Genomic DNA, 21,580 nt, shown 5'->3' with positions numbered 1-21,580 from the left:
GAGGATATCATTTGTGTGACGGACAAGAAGAGTGATAGGTAGTAATGCAATTTTGAAGGTGAAGGGGGATTTTTTTGGATGCAGTTATTGCCTGCAGCCCTGTTTGAAATCAGAGAGAACAGGGCTGAATGAAAGAGATGAAAAAGATGAAAGACCAAGGGTAGAGCCAACCATGGCTGGCATGCAGGGTTGGGCACAATCGAGCAGCTGCTTATTGCTTCTGCCCTCATGGAGGGCCCAGGACAGACCTTACTGCTGGCTACTGACCTGCCATTTGGCAAACAGCCTGTGGGAGGCATCAACCCCTGCTTCTCTGAGATGGCATTGGGTGATGTGGGGTTGCCACAGCTCTTGGTGCTCACTGCCGGCCTCTTCTGTAGGCACTGGAAAACCACTAGCTGTCATCAGGGACCAAGGAGGAGATTGCGGGTAAGGTACAGGCATGACTGTAGAAGTCCAGGCAGTTTCAAAATGCCATAAATCAGCTGTCAGGTGAGGCCAGTGGTTAAAGAAGTTGAGGAGACAAAGAAAGAAGGCAAGGAGCACAGACGGGTTGGGGAACAAGATACACATGTGTGTGTGTTTTTTTTTGTGTGTGTGTGTGTGTGTGCAGCCTTGAGCTTTCAGAAGTCCTTGAAGGAGATACAGGTACTACCTGATGCTCTTCACTTCTCCTCCATGAGCTTCCGCTAGAAGCTAGCATGGCCCAAATGTGGCTGAGGGGCTGACTGTAATTTCAATGACACTTAATTCTAAAGTCACTCACTGGTTAGGGCAGGGCTTGGAAACCTGTAGCCCTCCAGATGTTGCTGATGCCCAACCTGAGACTACTAGCCTCATTGTTTGGATAGGGCATCACCCGGCTCGCATTGAGAAACTACTTTTAAACGTGTTTTAGAAGAAAAACGAGTTGGCCACAGAAACCACTGTATGTACATACTGGTCAGAACACACCTTTTGGCCCCTCAAATGCTCCACACTTCCAAAATAGTTTCTTTCCTAGCCTTACCTACCTTCTCACAAACCTCCTGTGCACTGCAATGCTGATCTAGCTGACCAGTCCCAAGCCAAACCAAACCTGGGGTAAACCCATGCCAATTCACTTGACTGGGCACATGATTGAGGTATACAAAAATGAACAGCCATTCAAGTCATGGTCTAAATAACTATGATCCTCTTAATCCTAAAAACAATAAGCCAAAGTTCAATAGCATTTGAAGGAGTATCAATACTGACAACATCTAGAGCAGGTATGGCCAAACTTGGCCCTCCAGATGTTTTGGGACTACAATTCCCATCATCTCTGACCACTGGTCCTGTTAGCTAGGGATGATGGGAGTTGTAGTCTGAAAACATGGAGGGCAACTTTGGCCATGCCTGATCTAGTGGATAGACAGTTGTTATCTCATTCACAATGTTTGTGTTACATTTGATCATAGTTATATATAAAGGCAGGAAGTTTGAAACCAGGCGTCCCAGCGGTAAGTCCAGCACTTTGCCAACAACAATACACAGCTTGTAGGCTGTGGTACCTGACAATTTATTACCAAGCATAACCATCATTGACAGACTTCGTTCATCTTTATCATGACACATGAAAATGTATTTTGCCTCCCCCAAAAATAAGTGCTTTCCTACAGGTATAGCAGTCATACTCCAAAATGTACTACAGATTAAGGTAAGGCTATTGAGTACATAATTTTATGCTAAATTATATAATGTATAAGAGCTGTCAGCAAGTCTCCTAATACTGCTTGCTGATTACTGTGCTCTAGGCTTTTAAGAAGTGCTCTTACCTGGAAAGGTAATTCAAGTTTCTCCTTCTGGGGTACCTGGTCCAGAGTGCCATCCGTACTGCTTCTTTTCAGACTTGCAGTAACGTCAGGCACATTGCTGAAATCTGCATGCAAATGAAAAGCAAAAAATTCAGAGTGTTCAATTATCAGCAGTAGAAAAGCATTTCTTGCTTCATTCATAAATGCTCTCTGTACCAGGGAGAGGGGGAGGAGGACGACTCCTTTGCTACTTCTACTGCTGCTCCCCCCCCCACTTTTTTTAAAAGGCAGTTCAGCTAAAACAGCTTCTCTGAAGTAATGCACGTATTTGATCTGCTGAAATTAAGCTGTTCCTCCCCAAATTCCTAATGTAGCATCATCTGTCTACAGTGTAGCACAGTTTGTGCTGGCCGAAGGGAACAACCAATAAAAATGACTCCATGTATCAAGTGATTCTCTTGGATGAACACAACGTTCTGCAAGATGACGTGGTTCATAAATACATTAATGGAGCAAAGTGGGCAAGGGAGAGAACCACCTTGGCTTCCTTCTTAATGCAGTTTTCTAGAGAAACAATTTGGAAAACTGGCAATGGAGGGATGATAGAGCTATCCTTGACAAACACCAGGCATTGTGCAGGCAAAAAGAAAAGGAAGGTTCAAATCTCCCAATAAAAGCACCCAAATTTTGCAAGCATGCACAGACACACACACATGAATTTTGCAAACATGGGATAAATACATCTGTCCTGTACACAACTTATTCACCACGGCATATATTCTTATCAGCAAGCATATATTCTTATCAGCAAGGAGCCCAGTTCAATACTCTTTTTTGACACTTCATGACTCTTTCACTGTTTCCGCCAAGTATTTCCACCTCAGGCCATGAGACCAATACTAGGGTTTGACAATCAGTTCAATGTTTTCTCTTTGAGAGCCCATGTGCATTTGTTAAGTCTACCCCACAACCTGAACTGGAATCTGTTACTAATTTCACCCAACAAAAATTGCACTCTGGAGCATACAACACAAAGTTTAAAATAATGCATTATTTGTTTCTGGTTATTATGCGTTCTCCCCAGCCACCCCCACTAACCAATAGTTTCCCCAGCCATATTCCAAGGTACAGCGTTTTGGGGAACTGAGTCCACACCATTCATCATGTTAAAATCAGTTGCACTAGGCAGGCAGCTGACTCAGCTTTCAGCGGGGGTGGGCTGGCATAGTGCCCCACCAGCCATCTGCCATTGTTGCTGCTTTCCCAATCACAGCATGGCTGGGAAGTGGCTGGCCAAGCCACCAGAAGCCAAAAGCTAAGCCAGCGGCTGCTGCTGCTACCACCACCAGCAGCCTTACTGGGCTAGAGCAAGCCAAATCCAAAGAAACTGTCCCACTAATACTCAGGGAGTCAAGCAAGGGGGCTTCAATGCAAGGAGACCCTCAAGAAAATTGGAAAGCAAGGAGATGGTAAAGCTGTGACTATATATCCAACATTCCCAGGAGATCCACTTATTAAGAATGGTTCTGACAGTGTCAGTGGGATCCTTATCTGATCTCCAGAGATTGAAAAACAAGAGAGGTTAATCTATCCATATTTCAATGGGGTACATTTGCACATACAGATCTAAAAGGGAAAGGATAATCTGCCCTCTAAATTCAATTTAAAAATGCTATTATTTTTTTCTTTATTATAGCTTCTTCTAAACCACACTTTCATAAAAAATACAATATGAAGGTGAACAGCATATAAAAACTGCGACCACAGTAAAAACATCAGTGATAACATCTATACTACTGAACAGGTTAAAAGCAAATTCATAGTTCAAAGGCCTAACTAGTACAGTTATTAGCTGTAGCCTTATAATTATGCCAAAAATCAAAGGAAAACTGTGGGTTTCACCCGGTGGTGGTGGTGGTGGTATGCCAGCAGACAGCATTTACATTCATGCAAGGCAGGGTACCCAATTTTTGTTGTTTCCTCCCGACTACAGCTCTCTACTCCACATCACATATTGTTCCAGAGGGTCCCCAACCCTCAATAGTAGCTTTTCAGGAGCAGGGACGGCCTACAGGGGGTAGGGCTAGCAGCTGAAATTGGGCGGTTCACCTTTCTGCTACCACCAAGCCACCATTGGGCACAAACCTCTCTTTCAAAAAACTTATGAAGTTCTGAAATTGCGGCAAGTACTGTATTTGCCCAAATATAAGCTGCACCTTTAAAATTCGGAGGAGGGGCGGAGAGAGAAAAAAGACAATACCCGAATATAAGCCGCTCCCTTAAAAGTCCGCAGGCACTCACACTCCAAAATGGCAAACATAGAAGAAAATCCTACAGCGATATCGAAAAAGCCAATTTTTGTAAGGTTGCGAATTTAAGCCGCACTTTAACTTTTCATGGTCGGAATTGCTGGGGGGGGGGGGTAGAGTGTGGCTTATATTCAGTATTCAGGCCAATACGGTAGTATGAATTTACTGCAACAAAACCAAGGTTGAATCCAACTCAGTTTTATTTAGAGTATACCCACTGAGATAAACGAACATGACCAAGCTAATATCAGTGGGTTTCCTCCGAGCAGAACTTAGGGCTTATCCATACTTCTTCTTGTCCCATTGCTTTGCCCCATGGAAAACTGCTTTTTAGCACTCAATCAGAGCAAATGGCAAATTGAATACCACTCCAAGTATTTTGCCCAGATGCACTCAGAATGGAGCACCGACAATGGCAGACAACTTCAGTGAGTGCTTGACTGTATTCAGTCTTGTGTGACCAGTGCCTCCTTAATTACATGACTTACATCAGCGTTTCTCAACCGCGGGACGCTGGTTGGTGTGCCGGGAGACGCTGGCGACGAGAAGGGCAATTTGCTGCCCTGTCACGGGACCGGCGGCCACCATTAGGGGCTCTGACCCGCCGGAAAGGAAGCCGGCCGGGTCACGACGGGGGCGGGGCGAGCGCAGCTCTCAACAGTCACCACCGCGGCTGTTTGTCTCGCTCTTGCTCCTCTTGCTGGCGGCGCCTGGGAGATTTTCGGTCGGCGCGGGAGTGAGCGGCCTCTTCGGCAAGGAGTCCTGCAGAAGGTGAGGTGCTCTTCTTGCTAGCCCAGGGGTCGGCAACCCGCGGCTCCGGAGCCGCATGTGGGAGCCTCAAAAGGGAGCCTCACCAAGAAGCCCCAGCCCACACAGACAGGGACCGATCGGAGGTCGGTCCGTCATTTGTTCCCTTCCGCTGCAGAAACTCCGCCGGGGCTGCGCGCACGGGGAGAAGGCGGCGAGTGGCTCCGCCAACGACATAATGCAGAACAGACCCGCAAAGGAACCCCTCAACAGTCTTTTGCCATTGAACTCCAACTTTTACACCATGCACTTTTTGCACCCGTGTGTGTAATGATTACGTCTCCCCTCCAAACTAAACTAAATATAGGGCGGCACAGAGTTGGTGTGCCGCGGGATTTTTTTTCATAGAACAAGTGTGCCGTGGCCCAAAAAAGGTTGAGAAACACTGACTTACATAACGTTGTGTTATACAGGCAGGCAGATCCATGACTCACCGTCATTCAAAAGAAATGATCATGTAGCCACCAGAATTCAAAGAGTACACCACGATTTCCCAAATCATTCCCTTACAGTTGATTATTCAATTAAAGACAAACAGAGTGTGCACAGATGTGATAGTCACAGAAGGAACCAAATATCTGTCAACCATAAGGGAATACAGGTATTTGCACTTTCACAGAGGTACAGGCCACAGAATAAAATATGACAACGGGGTATAATCAAAATTATTAGATGCAAAGACCATGCATGTGCTGCAGAGGTTTTTGGTGCTAACATATTGAAGGCTGAGAAAACAACTGGGGGGGGGTACTTAAAAAAACCCCACCAAACCCTCTTTTCTACCATGTAAGAAAAGAGAGCAGATGCAGCCTTCACATGTTGCCTCTTAGCCCACTTGATTAATGAAGCCTTAATTACATTCTAATCGGCACTCCTCTTGCCATCGCATCCTTCTCTCTGCAAATAAAGGGGAAATTACAGTGCGGAGTAAGGAGGAATAGAGAACTTGCTCTTAAATATCTTCGTGCTAGGAATGCTTCCTACCATTCATAGCTCTATTCTGAACAAGTGACTTATTGCTCATCGCTCATCAGGAGGGAAAAATCAAGTGTTATCAAATGTCAAGAGCATGGGTAGGTGGGAAAGACTCTTCCAAGCCAGAAAAAGGAGGTGTGCTTTACCTTCTAGTCTTCTGACAGTAATAGAGGGGAGGGGGTGGAGAACTAAAAATAAAAGCAGATGGCACAGCGAAAATTAGATGTACCGAACCTCTCACAAAGTAGGAAAGCTGCATAGGCAATTTGTTCAGTTTTCTAGGTCATGCCTGTGAGAGTTTCAGAGCACAGACTGTCTAATGGGGTGTGTGTTTAGCTCAGGCAATCTATTTGTTCAACAAGAATGGAATACCTTGTGGGGAAAAGCTGTTAATATGAGAAGGAGAAGAAATGTGAATGGTCCATAGGAAAATAAGCGATTTAGTTATGCTGAGTCACTGCTCTTCCACAATCAGTTTGAAACAGAATACAAACAGCAGTTCTACACAGTATTTAATATAGTGAAGCAATGATTCTTCAGCATCAACTTCATTGGACTGGTCAAGTTGCTTAGATACCTGATTATCGTCTTCTACAGCAACTACTGTGCTCTATTCCCAACTTAAGAATGGAAAGCATAATGCTGGTAGACAACAAAAGAGGTTTAAATATGTTCTCAAGGAAAATACAGCTTGAATGTTCTTGAACCTGATTATCTTTATCAGTCTTCCCAGAATGTACAGAACATGAACTTACTCTTGTAGGGAGAGGTCTTACTATAAAAAAAGCCACTAAAACAACAACACTGTGTAATAAAAGCTATAATAAAAATGATATAAAGCAACAGCTGACCAAAGGATGCTTGCAGTACCCGCTTTCAGCTCCCAAATTAAAATACTGGGAAAATCTCAACATACCCTCTCAAGATACTTCACATCTTAAAGGAAAGAGGAAAGGCTTAGGGAGAAAAATATAATCACATGCACTGGTGTTTTCATGAATGGGGTCAGATTTATTAAGCTCTTACATCAGAAATTTCTCATATTCTTCTAGATGTTTTGATCAGGCAAGCTGCTGAAAGGCTTCTGTTTAAGCAGTTCAGGAATGGAGCCAAACCTCAACAAGGTACAAAACCTTGGTGGTCCTGGTATTTAGTAATGACTGGAAAAATGTTGAAGGGAGCGGCAAATGAAATACTATATTGCATCCTGAAGAATGAAAACAGCTGTTGAATGAACTACAAACAATTCTCCCTTTGCAAACAACAATTCCAAGGTTAATGGTCAGTCAGCCCAGAAGATAAAAATAATGCTATTCTGTTTTCAACAGAACAGAATAAGCACATTTCCAGCTTTCACAAATCACTTGTTGAAAACACTATGCATTGTTAATTATCAGCTTATTACATTAATTACTTGCTCAGCACTTTTTATTAAAATAAGCTATTAGGAGTATTTAACAGTAAACACTGTATGCTTCAGAATCAAGTTGAAATGAATACTTGTGACCAATCAGCTGATTAATCACTTAGCTGATTAATGTGGTAGAAATCTCAATGATAGTGTTTGCCCAAGTAATCTCAATGGGTAAATGAAAACAGAATCCTACCGGTAGCTCTCCAATTCCTGAGTCTATCCTCTTGGTATTTTGCAGGTTTCTTACCTACAGACACCTCTGTGATATATGCCTCTTCATACAAATTCTCAAAAAATGGGATGGGGAATATTAATTCCTTATCAACCCCCAAGTTTTAAAGACCCCCCCCTTTCACAATACACACAGTGTTAAAATTTTAGCAAGGCTTAATCTTCTTAGGAAACTACAATGGCCTGCAATTTTTGTAAATTTCTGTCAAAAAATTAAAGGTTACAGGTACACATTCTAAAAATATAAAGGTGCCTATCACAGATTTGTCACCTCATTGTCAGAAACTAGGCCTTAACATTTAAGACGTTGATCCCTGCACCTTCCTTTTGAAGAGCAGGGTGGGCACAGCTAATTGCATGGCAAGTGGCCAGAGTTACCACAAGTAAATGGGCACTCCTTCAAGTGGATTGCCTCTGTGACGATTATTCACACTGGTGCTGGCATTCTGTGTTTACTGAGGTGGAGTCAGACCTAGCTGAGCATCAAACTTACTCTCAGTCACTTCCCCAGAATAGCAGGCTCCTCACAGACAGGAGGAGGTGCCAGAGGGGGGGACACTCCTCTGACAACCTGCTCAGTCTTCTCCTCTGAATCCAGATCTCCATCCTACCCCCACCCCAGATCCTTCCTAGCTCAGGAACTTATTGGCATCCTGATCCACCTCCCCCATCCTGCTAGAGCCCTCCCCAGGGTCCTTCAGTTGCCCAAGCTATTCCCATTCCTCCTCAGGATCTGACCATCCCCTCCATGATTCCTCCAAGGGTGTCATGACATCAGGGATGAGAATCGTAGCGCATGCTCAGTACATCTTTGTGCATAATTAGGAAGAGATGAATAAGATTTGATTTGCAATCCCGGTCAGCCTCCCCCCAAATATATAAATGCTTAAGTTTGTAGTAAAAGTTAGATTTTCACTCAAATCTGTAGAAAATTAAAGTTTATAAAAACAAACAACCTCCATACCTTTCATTGTCAAGTGGCCATGTGGTGTTTACTTTAATAGCCTTCTTATGTAAGCAAAGAATGATTCATAAAGAAAATGAAATTCACAAACTGACAGATGGTAGCAAAGACATGGATAACTGTGAATCTAAAATGCTTAAGCTTAAGACATAGTTTGCAACCATTAGAAGAAATGCTAGCTTTCAGCTCATCGAAGGAGTCACCCCCTTTTCTCTCTCTCCACCCCCACCCAGTCCCCGTTGTCTTAGTTCTCTCATTACAGATCACCACAAGATTCTGAAACAAAAAAAGAAAACCCTAACTAGATACAGATGACCATACAGATGATACAGATCTTACCATACCTGGTGCTTTGCTAAAATCCTCTACTACTACTACTACTGATAGAAATGACTAAGGTGGGTCCGTTAATTTCAATGGATCCCAGATATTGCTCTAATTAAAAACAACAACAAATGAATTATCAGGATTCCACAGAAAAGGGCTGATGCTTCCATGCTATGCTTTTGAATTTCCAGGAAGTAACCGACTGGCCATTATTGGAAACAAAATGTTGGACTAGGTGGGCCTTTTGACCTAAGAGAATCATTGCAGCCATCCTGTATGTCAGAGTTGGAGAAACATGTGGCCCTCCAGATGTGGCTGGACTCCATTTGCACCAGCCAGCATGGTAGGCAGGGATGATGGGAGTTGTAGTCAAGCAACATCTGGAGGCCAGAGGTTCGCCACGGCCGCTGTACTTAAACCAGAGCTGGAAGTGGGAGACCCAGATCTATATAAATCAGGACTAGTGGAGATTTTCCACAACTTCATGCAGACACAACTAAGATGGTAGGCCACAGCAAATGAAGTCAGGGCATAAAATGTGAGAGAACATGGGCAGAAAAGGGTAAACTAATTAAACAGATGCATTCAGTCAAAGCTGGGCTGCCTGTACTGGTTTCTATAACAAGCCATTTGAAAATGCATAAACCAAATGCCGACACACTATAATCTGATAAATGTGACAGACTCTCTCACAGAGATTAATTTAGAATAATTATCCCTGCCCCCCAACTCATTGTAAACATGTCTGCCTTGGTTGCTGTCTGAATCAGACAGTCAAAGCCAAAATACCTTTTATCCTTTGGTGTCTGGGAGCAACATACATTTCTAACAATTTCCTATTATAATATATGGAGATTAACACAAGTTGCAAATGTGTCCCTAAAGAATAATGAATCTGGTAAATGGGCACATACACTTACTATGCGAATGCACTAGGTAATGCTGGTTTATGATATCAAGCTTACAATCTGAGTGATAGCCCTAATAAAATGAAGACTAATTAATTAGCACCATAATTTTTTGTTTTATGACATGAGCTTTTATATGCCAACAGTCAATTTAATAGTATTTAAAATTGGACTATGACCCATGAGGAAGATGCTCCTTACTGTGCCACAGTTCTTGCCATCATTTTTTACTTTAAGTATGACCCAATAAAGCTGCTATTTTATAATTAAATCCCCCCTAGAAAATTCTCTTTAGTGACCTTTCAATTTTTAGAGGTATGAAAAAATCAGATCAAAAGCCCTTGATACATTGAATCAACCACATTAATCACTTACCCAAGAACAACACACTTCAGTTACATTTTCAGCCAAAGTTTAATAGCAACCTCTACTGTAGGCAAGTTGCAGATGCAGAAAATAAACCACATCTCTGGTCAGTGTAGACACTGCATAGCTAATACAATTTAGCTCACTTTTTTTTCTACAGAAGAACATAAAAAGCAGCCATGGGTTCAGTGAGTTTGATCAAAGGAACAGTGGCCTATTTTTACTACTCAAAAATCACCATATCAATATGTCTTTTTACCTATGGAGAAAAAAAGGATGTATACGGATCATTTCCTCAATGAATGGAAAAGCAACTTGGGGAGACATTTTGGGGTAAAAATTAAAATATGGCAGGATATGAAATGATTAAGCAGTCTCTTAGCTACCATTTCTATGGTCAATTTCCTAGTCCCTGAGGTGACTTTTCATAAAAAGAAAATGTTGTGCAATGCTCATCTGCACCCGTGAATATTGAACATGCTCCCACAGTTTCTGGGAAGTGGAACTCAGGAAGCTGCCTTATGCAGAGCCAGACAATTGGCCCATATAGCTCAGCACACTGACCTTCAACAGCTCCTTCAGGGTTTGGGGCAGCGGCCTCTCCCAACCCTATCTGGAGATACCAGGGATTGAACCCAAGACCTTCTGCATCCAAAACAGATGCCCTGTCACTGAGCTACATCCCTTCCTAGGCTACAACCCTTCCATAGTGATTTAGTGTCCAAGAAAGAAATTCTGCTGATCTCACCAAAGCAAGGTCGCTTATGTTGAACACAAATTATTTACAATAATAATTTAAATAAATTATTATTATTAATAATAATTTGTTAACATTTCTCCTAAAAACTGTACGGAACAAGCAGCTACCACCACCTCCCCTTTACTGCTTCTGCTTCTTTTGCTCCTTCTTTTAAGAAGTGGCTTTCTAGCCCTCCAGACTAGCCCTCCAAATGTGTTTTAAAGACACGTTAAAAATATTCCAGCTACATTTAGATATTTAAGAAGCCCTGCGCTTCTCTCTTATTCTTGAAATGTATAGTCTGCTTTCCACCTGAGGCTTCCAGGGCAGCTTCTTCCTCTGGCAGAAAAATTTCTGCTAAGAACCCCAACCAGACTGATGTCAGTCCTTGCCACAGAGGACTCTTGGGCCTCCAGAAAGAAAGATGCATCTAGGGGTACCCCCAAGCTATGCACTAGCTCCTTCAGTGGGAGTGCAATCCCATCTAGAACATGTAACTTGCCTATCTCCCAGACGTGGGAAGCACCCAAGTCTGTTCTAATAGCAGCAGACTAGACTCTGAAAAACATGTCCTCTCAGATCAGCTGATAATATAAACCACTCATTCCTTTTTCAATGCTTTGTTTCTTTCTGTCTTTTTCTTCTTTTTTAAAGGCTAATGTCATTTAGATGACATTAAAATAATCGCATTTGGCCTTTTGGTACATAGAGCACTTTAAAAAGAAGACGCCATCCTGATATTATCTAGAAGCAATCAGCTATGATAAAATGAAAAAGGAAGGCGGGGAAGAAGCATCCGCCATGAACAGTATCTCACCATTTGCTGTATTCTTCTTGAAGTTGTCCAGAAATTCCTCCAGGAGTTGTGACTGGTTAGGAGGAGGTAGAAAGTTTCTTGCTTCCCTGGAAATGTCACCCTCTGACCACGAAGTGCATAATGCACTTTTATTGCTGCCGAGATTTGTAGTCAAAGTCAGCTTCACGCTTTTCTCAGAGAACAATAACTCCATCTGTCTGAGGTCAAGATCACACACCGATTCTCCATTTATAGTCGAGATTTCATTGCCCACACGTAACCCTGGGAGCATGAGAAAGAGGAAGTAAAAGAAGATTGAGTAGGCATACTGGAGCAGTCAGAAATATTCAGCTAACCATATAGCACCTCAATAGTTCAAACCAGTACCCTGGTCTTCATATTATTACCTATGAGGCCATGATATACACTTTGATGAAATGAACATGTCTAACCAATAAAAGGGCAGTCACTCCCATATATACCTCCTCAGAAAAGCTGACACAGATACGTAACAAGGCTGCACAAACCTTCTCTGTAAGCCACCCCATCAGGGAGAACATCACTTATGAAGATATGGGTGAGATGCTGGTGTTCATCCACTTGTGCAGTGACTGCAAATCCTGGAGTTAAAAAAAGTGGTGCTGTTTTAAATTAGTCTTAAAACAATTCTAAAAATCAGATTATCAGATAGCGAGTTGAAATACTCTCATAATTGGAAACAATCCTCTTTTATATTACGACAAAGGTGTAATTGCTGTATTTTGATTCTGTCCTATGAGATTTTTAGCTGTGATTTTATTATTGTAGTTTTTCTTGTAAACCACTTAGAGATTTTTTTAATGTTAAGTGGCATATAAATTGTATTAAATGAATAAATATGTGTTTATTTATTCATTCCTTTATTATTACATTTGTATCCTACAAATGTACCGTAGGATAGAGCCAGTGTGGTGTAGTGGTTAAGAGAGGTAGAGTCGTAATCTGGGGAACCGGGTTTGCGTCTCCGCTCCTCCACATGCAGCTGCTGGGTGACCTTGGGCTAGTCACACTTCTCTGAAGTCTCTCAGCCCCACTCACCTCACAGAGGGTTTGTTGCGGGGGAGGAAGGGAAAGGAGAATGTTAGCCGCTTTGAGACTCCTTCAGGTAGTGATAAAGCGGGGTATCAAATCCAAACTCCTCTTCTTTTTCCTACCTTTCATTCAAGGAGCTCAAGGCAGCAAGCATGGTTCATTCCCCGCCTTTCCATTTTATCCTCTCAACAATCCTGTGAGTTAGGTTAGGCCAGGCATCCCCAAACTGCGGCCCTCCAGATGTTTTGGCCTACAACTCCCATGATCCCTAGCTAAGAGGACCAGTGGTCAGGGATGATGGTAATTGTAGTCCAAAACATCTGGAGGGCCGAAGTTTGGGGGTGCCTGGGTTAGGCTAAGAGACTATGACTGACTCCAAGGTCACCCAGAGAGCTTCAAGGCTGAGTGGGGAATGGATATCTGGCATCTCAGGTCCTATGGCCAACACACTAATAACTACACCACACTGATGTTACATCTTATTAATATTTTGCATAATTCATGTGACATGAAAGCAAAATTGTGTTTATTGGATAGAATTATTAATAAAATGCAGATGTTTTTTTAAAAAATACTGTGTAGAAAGAAGGGCTGGTGTCTTCAGAAGTCCCATACTTCCTACCAAATGACTCCTACCACAGCTCATCTTAGTTCCCCTGCCCCCACACATATACTGGCAATCGAAAGTCTCCCGTTTTCTTTCATTTTTGCAGTCGTCCTCCTAAAGCAGACGTTCTGCAGCTACAGGATGGCTATGGACACCCTGGAGCCACAATTTCCTTCTAGTGCAATCAAGGTCAACTAAACAAAAGACTAGCAACTAAGACAGTGCACACATTATGAATACTATGTTGGAAGCAACTTAAAATCCTTTCACATGGCAGCTGTATCCACACAGCAGGCCCTTAAGTGTGAACCAACTCATCACGAAGATCTGTCAATTTTCCCGACACCACCGGAGGATCAAAAAAGAAGTCAATCTTAACTTGGAAAAGGGGGTAAATGGCGTTGGTGTAATTTGGGAATATGTTCTCCCATGTCTGATTTCTGTTCAAGGTTAGGACACCAGCTGTGATGGGCCTCTTGAAGCAGCTCAAGGCTACAGGCGTCTGGCATGACTCATCCCCACACACCCTTTCTCCAAAGAATGTATGTACACGCAGTGGCAGGTATAAATCTCTGTTATTGAATCTCTTCAGTTTAGCTTGTAAGACAAGGTTACTGTACTTAGTAGTATAGTTTATGATGCACTGGCATCTCTTAAATTTATATTTTGGAAACTGCACTCACCAAAATCAGTTATACCCTCATTCTTGGTCAGATGCACGTGATAGATACATAAAGGAAAGATTTCTATTTCATCATATATCTGTAGGAGAGAAAATATAATCTTAACTTTTTAACTGTAGAGAAATACATCTCAAAGATGTACTCAGAAGGAACTCCCAACCTAATCACCATTAGACTAATTTTGTTTCAGCTGCTCTGGGTCACATTTTCTAGTTAGAGAGGTGCCAGTTATTTGCTTTACTATATTTTAACCATGCAGGACCCCATTTACGTTTTGTGCCTCATGTGCCATACTTGTTTGTGCTCATTGTACACCACCTTAGAGGTGGGGGGTGGAAAGAGTTGTGAAAGTTAAGTTGTGCCAACTATTCAACTATTTATCATTTAGCTCAAACTAGACATGCTGATTTTGATTATCTGTCCTTTCTGTTGACATATCAAAAAGGGGTTGGTACAGTCAGCATGAAGATGTTTCCCCTGTACCTATATTTTTTCCTCTCCTCTCTCCTCCCCCATTATTTCTAATATCTTTAACATCATGTATAATTCGGCCCTAAGATAGAGCTAGGCATTTCAAATTTATATCCGACCAATTCACTTGGTATCCATGCATTAGGGCTGGCATGCCTCAATTGTTTCTCTTAGAGCAGGCATCCCCAAACTGCGGCCCTCCAGATGTTTTGGCCTACAACTCCCATGATCCCTAGCTAACAAGACCAGTGGTCGGGGAAGATGGGAATTGTAGTCCAAAACATCTGGAGGGCCGAAGTTTGGGGATGCCTGTTTTAGAGTGAACCAAGGAGGAAACTGCAACCTTCTACCCATATTTATTAAGTAGTCCCATCTGAAGGGACCCAGGTGGCGCTGTGGTTAAACCACTAAGCCTAGGGCTTGCTGATCAGAAGGTCGGCGGTTCGAATCCCTGTGACGGGGTGAGCTCCCGTTGCTTGGTCCCAGCTCCTGCCAACCTAGCAGTTCGAAAGCACATCAAAATGCAAGTAGATAAATAGGAACCGCTACAGCGGGAAGGTAAACGGCGTTTCCATGTGCTGCTCTGGTTTGCCAGAAGCGGCTTTGTCATGCTGGCCACATGACCTGGAAGCTGTACGCCGGCTCCCTCGGCCAATAATGCGTGATGAGCGCGCAACCCCAGAGTCGGTCACGACTGGACCTAATGGTCAGGGGTCCCTTTACCTTTACCCCATCTGAATAAACACAAATGTTCCTCCTCCAGCCCATACTGTGCTTTGTAACCTATTTCAAAGAATCATAGAATTGTAGAGCTGGAAGGGACAACAAGGGTCATCTAGTCCAACCCTCTGCAACAATGTGACTGATGAAGAGCAAGTGTTGGATGAGTCCAACTCTGCTCAATCTTGCAATATTTGTCTAACTTTATCATTTGTATGTTGTGAACCAGCCTGTGATCTTTGGAAGAAGGACGGTATATTAATTTAATCTATCAATCAATAATACAAGGGTGCACATCTTTCATTGTGTCACTTGCCTGGTCAGGAACATAGTGCTCAATATTTTCATCAGCAAGCCTTTTAAGTTGTAAACCATAATGTCTTGGTTCCAGCTGCTTCATCTAATGGATGAAAAGAATATATCTAGAATTCAGAAATTATTTGTACAAGTCTAGATGTCACAGCAGATGCACACAGATACAGTCATCAAATGATGCAACAGCAATCTTCAATAAGCCACTTCCTAAATAACCACCATAAATAAATTTAAGTTGTACAGATTTCACAGCAGCGGTTTTGTTGCTTTTAAAAATCAAAAGGTTTGTAATGTTTATTCCTGCACATAAAATTAACTGTCTGGTAAGGTGGGTAAATAAACTTTGAACCTTGTTCTCTTCCTCAGTTTAAACTGACATCTGTTAAGTTTCTACAGGTCTTCCAGATGGCTTAGTTCTGCTCAGTGAAACATACACATCTGATGTATAAAATGCTTATGCGCACAAAGGCTGTTAAGAGAAGGATGTTCTGCATCAGCTAGATTTTATTGAACTTTTTACTGCCCATTTCCGCTGAGATCGTGAAACACCACCTATTTTTTCCACAACATGTGTTACCTCCAGGAAGCTAAATAACGGAAGAGGGAGGACTTCCCTCAAGAGATTGCCCTTACAAAGTGCAACCCTTGAGGTGCTGTTCCTTAAGCTCTTGGGATAAAGCTGAAGTTGCACTGATCTCATTTCAAGCATCAACAAATTAACAGCTCAAACAAAACAGTCTGTGCATCCATTAAAAGAGAGGGTTGGTGGCTATCATACCCTTCCATGCTCAAAAGGAGTCCTTCCATGCAAATAAAGATTTGATCCAATGGAGGCTGCAACCCTCCATGCCACTTCCCATGAAGAGTCCCCTCAACCCAGCAGAGCAGATCAGAAGGTACAGGAGGCTTCAGAAAGGACTGGAGAATACTGCCTTCCCCCACCTCTTCTATTAAAGAGTGCTGGGGAAGCCCTTTCTGCAAACACAACTTAGCTCATGGGATCTTTCTGTGAGTGGAACTCAGCTCATGGAATTGCATCTTCCAGCTACATATTATTCAGTTGAACAAGGTAATTCAGCAATATTTTGGGCAGAAAGTGATTTTTACATAGCGTGTCACATTCTGATTCATCTTATTTAATTGTGTATTTCTTGAATATGTCACATTAATAAAATAAAAAAAATGAATGCCAGCACAAAGAATAAAGGATCTATTCCATAAAACCTGGATGAACAAATACAGTAGTACCTTGGTTTAAGATATGAACAACTTGGATTAAGAACGCTGCAAACCCGGAAGTAGGTGTTTTGGTTTGTGAACTTTGCCTTGGAATAAGAACATGTTTCGCTTCCTGTTGAGTGAGTCCCCCCCTCCCCCGCTATGGGAAAGCACACACCTTGGTTTAAGAACGCTTTGGTTTAAGAACGGACTTCCGGAGCAGATTAAGTTCGTAAACCAAGGTACCACTGTACTTGGAAATGGTTGCAATCCTGCACAATTTGTATCAATTTAGTTTCAACTTTGAGAAACTAGCAGAAGTTTTTTCAAATAAAAAAGTACCAGTAAGTGGTTGTTATCCAAATAAAACATTTCAGGAGATGTTGATATCCAGCATCTATTGCTGCTGTAAATGACCAAGTTTTTATTTACAAAATCTCAGTGAATCTTTGATGCTACAAATAAAGCACTCTTCCTGGTTTATTTGTTTAGGCAAACAAGTAAATGAACAGTATCCTAATACACTAAACTGTATCAATCATCCACCACTATAATAATCCATAAAGTATATGAAGACATGTAGTGGAATGTAAGAAAAATAGCAACATATCCAAACTTGTATATAAAACCAACTGCTTCATGGTATCATCCATTCTTTAAAAGACATGTTTGTGGCATTGCTGCTTTCACAAAATATATTTTGAGTATGTCTTCTTCAGCACCTTACACTTGCTCAAGAGAACTGCCAAATGTACAGGGTGCATTGCAAATGTTCTAATGCAATTAAGCTCACCTTGTGAATTTGACTGCTACAGTTTATCATATTGAGATGGACCCATTTGCTCACACCCTCTCTTCTTCCCCTTTCCATTGTATGACTGACTTTGGCAAAGTATCCTAATCTTCATCTGTAGTTTAAGCGCTCCCTGCAGTTCAGGATCAGTTCTTTACATATTCTATTTTTCAAAGAAGCCTTTAAACCACTGTTTCCTGATTCAGATGTTTGAGCGGTCACCAAATTGTGAGGTGAAGGGAGAACAGAAAGGACAAGGAGGCAGCAAACAGGCATAAGGCTGTCAGAGGCTATTCACAAGCCTCTGATTGGCCACTGTGGCAACAGGATACTGGGCTATTGGGACATTAGCCTAATCTAGCAAGACTCTTTTATGCGATTGTGGCTCATTTCCCTGGATCATGATTATTCCCCTTGAACCTGGTCTATGATGAGTTCAAATATTATTTTTGTGACTGCGTATACATACTTGTTAAAGGATAGATTATATTATAAAGCAGTCATTTTTAAGAAAAGTACTGTAAAGCAATTGGGTATGTGGCTCTTTTAAAAGTTCATGCACTAATATATTTTCTACTGATTATCCTTGCTCTGTTATTCGTATGTTCCATTTAGAAACATATTAACCTGATATGCAATCATCTTTTGTTGGATCTAAATAGGAATCTAGAAATCGTCATTCTTATCCAAGTATAGAAATGATGCCAGCAGGTAATGGGGAAGATCCTTAACTGTGCCTACTACACAGGCACAGTCAGATTACTTAAATACAGTGGGAGTCAAGCAATCTATGCCCCCCCCTTTTTGTCTTTATCTACCACCCTTGTGCCAGACACAACTGCAAAACATACACAAACATCCAAACACCACTTTGCACTAAAGAATGAAGATTCCCAGCACTCACCAGAGAAGTATGGAAATGTAAGAAAAAAGAACCAGGAAAGATGTAGCAGAAAGGAGTCAGCATTAAGAGACTGCTTATGAAAAACATTAAAAGTATTCAGAACAGAAAGAAAGATAAAAGAGAAACAAAGTTTTAATTGATAAAGAAATCAAAATAACTTCAGATCAATGAAGTGATATATACAAAAAGAGAAGAAGCTACAAAAAAATAATAATCCCCAGTATCTATATTTACCGGTATTAGTTCTTCTTCAAGGTTTTCCTTGTTCAAATAACAGTATTTTCTCAATTTCCCCTTTCCCCCTGGCTTCAGGTCTCTCCCGCCACCTAGTGGCATTCCCTATGATACATTGCCTTTTCCCTTACTTATTAGTTCATAGAATAGGAAACAAAAGATAAAACTATAAGCTAAAGTGGGCAACATGAGCAATTTAAAAATATATATTTGTAGTGACTTGGTATAATTAAAGCCAAGCATGTTAACATCTAATAGTAATGCTAGGAAAAGCCTGATTCTACCCCCTCCCCTTCTGCTATATGGCCAGTTAAGGATGTGCTTGCAAGACTGACATGTCCTGTTTATGGCACCTAAAGTGAAGCCACTTTAAGGCTAACCTTAAACAAAGAGGCCCAGACTAATTTTACTGGTGAATCAAGGGTGATTCAGAGGGCAACCCTTAGGCCAAACCACTTTGCTTTGCTTATCCAGAAGTGACACAACAAAAAGCTGAACACACTCCAGTATTATTAAAATCAAATAAATTTAATTGGGCTTAATTTGGGTTTTTCAGGCATTCAATGACTAGATTTTATTTGTGTCAAAAATATATATATTAATGTAGTTACCGTACTTTTTTTGCCACTGACTGTGATTCTGTGCACATGGGTATGTTTGCATTCAAGTCATTAGGATTTATGAGTGTATTACGCATATTTTACTAAGAATAGATCCATTGATGTTATTGCTTCCTGTTATAATGCAATTTTTCTTATGATCTAAAATGCTGTTTCAGTGTTTTTTGAGAAAAAAATACATTATGGTTTGGCTTTCTAAATCAATTTGTTTTTATAGTACATTCTGAGATCCTAGCATTCAACTTTTTCATACTGTGCTTCACTGTTACATATCTTTCGGCTATACTGGGGGCAAAGCCAATTCATAATTTTAGAGACAGAAAAATATAGTACGGTAGGTTAAAATCTGGTGCTTAGCTTTACTGGAGACTGAACTGCATTGTGTGCAGTATCATCTTACACAGAATCCTTTAAAACCATATATACATATTTGCAAGGATGCAACACCTGGGCTTTAAAGTTCTAAGCAGTGGGATTAGCCAGACAAATTAAGATGAAGAATAATGTACCTTGCATGCCAAAGTCAAAACATCGTCTACTCTGTGTTCTGGCTTGAGAGTTAGCATCACTCCTTGGCCATCAGGAAAGTGAACAGGTGACTGGATGTCCCAGGTATTTTCTTTTGAACAACTTTCTGGAGCTGGGCAGTACACATTTAGAAATTCATCTACTTTCTGCTGGAAGAAAAATATAACAATTTAATAAAGCAGTATCACTTAAATATTTTTGTTACTGATGTTTTTCAAACAAAGAGTCCATTGTCTACTAATAATTGTGTTAACATTCACACATTGGGGTATGAACACCTCACTCTCCGTTTTGCCTAACCCAACTAGAGTATACTATATAGTACTGTGGTAGATTGGTACTCAAACGCCTTGGTTCCCAAATGCCAAAAACACAGAAGTGAGTGTACCGGTTTTCAAAAGTTTTCAATGAGGCAAATGGATAAAAGCTCCCCCCCATCCGAACAATGACTATCATCAGTGCAGGTAAGAAAAAAATGTTAATTTTTATCACCTACAATACTGTCTTATTTTATAGTACAGTACATTGATTATTGCTTTCATTTTATGGATCAATGGACTCGTTAGATAGTAAAATTCATGTAAAATTGCTGTTTTGGGGGTTGTTTTGAAACGCCTTGGTTTTGAAACTGACTTCTGGAATGGATTAAGTTTGAGAACCAAGGTACCACTGTATAATCTGAGTGATAGAAGATTGCTAGAATGAAATAACAATGTGGCTTTTGTTCTAATTTCCCAATACCTCTGCCTCCTACATGCTGCACTCACAAGAGACAATCAGCTGACAAGAGGAATATAGGAAAGCAAACAAGAATTTGGAGAATAGGATGGACATTTCATGAATACAACCTAAGACGTTCACTGAATCACAACTCACAGAGCCATGATACACAGTTCTATTTAAGGAGGGCTGGCCCAATCACGAGGCAATTGTCCCAGGTAAACTGGCACCCCTCCCAGGATCCGCACTCATTTACCTCATTATTGGCTGGCCAGCTGAGCCTGCCAGTACTCCTGCTGTGACCAAAACCATCAGGCAGACACCCACCCAGTAATGCTAGGCTCTGAATCACCACTCACATCACCTCCCTGCCTCACTATGAGAAAGGACCAAGGTGTTCTTTTCTCAGAGTGAGGGATTCTGTGAGAAGTGACCAGGGCAGCTCCTGCAACACTGCTGCACTGAAAGAGTGTTTAAATCTTCTTCTTCTTTTTACAACCAGTTTCCAGTTACTTTACTGGACTTTATGTACTTACTTAGAATTTCTAATCACAGTGGCAGCAGAAGTGCTTTCCTGGTCCACTCACCCAGAATGCCTCACTTAAAGGACCGACCCTCTTGGTCCTTTCTCAAAGCAAAGCAGGGATGAGGTGCAAGGGGCAAGAGAAAAACCAACAGCACTGCTTCTGCTCATGCAGCAGCAAAACGGGAAGAAAAAAAATAACTGCGGAGGGAGAGGGGAAAGAATGGAGATGACACAAGGAGGAGGCGTAGGAAATAAGTCACTCTAATTTCAACTAATAATTATAATTTTATTATTTATAACCCCGCCCATCTGACTGGGTTGCCCCAGACACTCTGGGGCCACACATAAGATCACTTCATACATGAGGTGCATGAAAGCCATTTCAAATATAAATAGTCACAATATAAATGTCTGTATCGCACGATCTTGAGCACCCAAGAGTGCTTTTCTAAGTGATAAAACAATACACAAAAAATATACAATGTATAAATGATTCAACAGAATCATTTTCAGATGTTCAGATTTGTGTAAATTTCATCAGCAGAGTGCACTCCGTTTC

At 41.4% G+C, this 21,580-nt stretch overlaps 1 protein-coding gene across 4 annotated transcripts in view; it reads right to left on the bottom strand.

The window, feature by feature from the left end:
• TIAM2 (TIAM Rac1 associated GEF 2) overlaps positions 1-21,580 on the bottom strand; it is a 125,897-nt gene that overhangs the window by 32,384 nt on the left and 71,933 nt on the right. For 2 of the 4 annotated variants that reach the window (XM_060272770.2, XM_088666283.1), the window contains 6 exons: positions 19,757-19,924; positions 15,480-15,563; positions 13,973-14,051; positions 12,139-12,231; positions 11,633-11,893; positions 1,797-1,900 (listed from right to left, as the gene is read on the bottom strand). In XM_060272770.2, coding sequence (XP_060128753.1) covers positions 1,797-1,900; positions 11,633-11,893; positions 12,139-12,231; positions 13,973-14,051; positions 15,480-15,563; positions 19,757-19,924 — 789 coding nt within the window. Of the gene's footprint in view, positions 1-1,796; positions 1,901-1,991; positions 2,151-11,632; positions 11,894-12,138; positions 12,232-13,972; positions 14,052-15,479; positions 15,564-19,756; positions 19,925-21,580 lie in introns of those variants that run through there. The other 2 variants (XM_060272773.2, XM_088666284.1) reach the window with 2 other exon arrangements.

Source organism: Zootoca vivipara, chromosome 3 (assembly GCF_965207765.1).
Source record: "Zootoca vivipara chromosome 3, rZooViv2.hap1.1, whole genome shotgun sequence".
NCBI lineage: Eukaryota > Metazoa > Chordata > Lepidosauria > Squamata > Lacertidae > Zootoca > Zootoca vivipara.
This window is presented reverse-complemented; position numbering and strand designations above follow the sequence as displayed.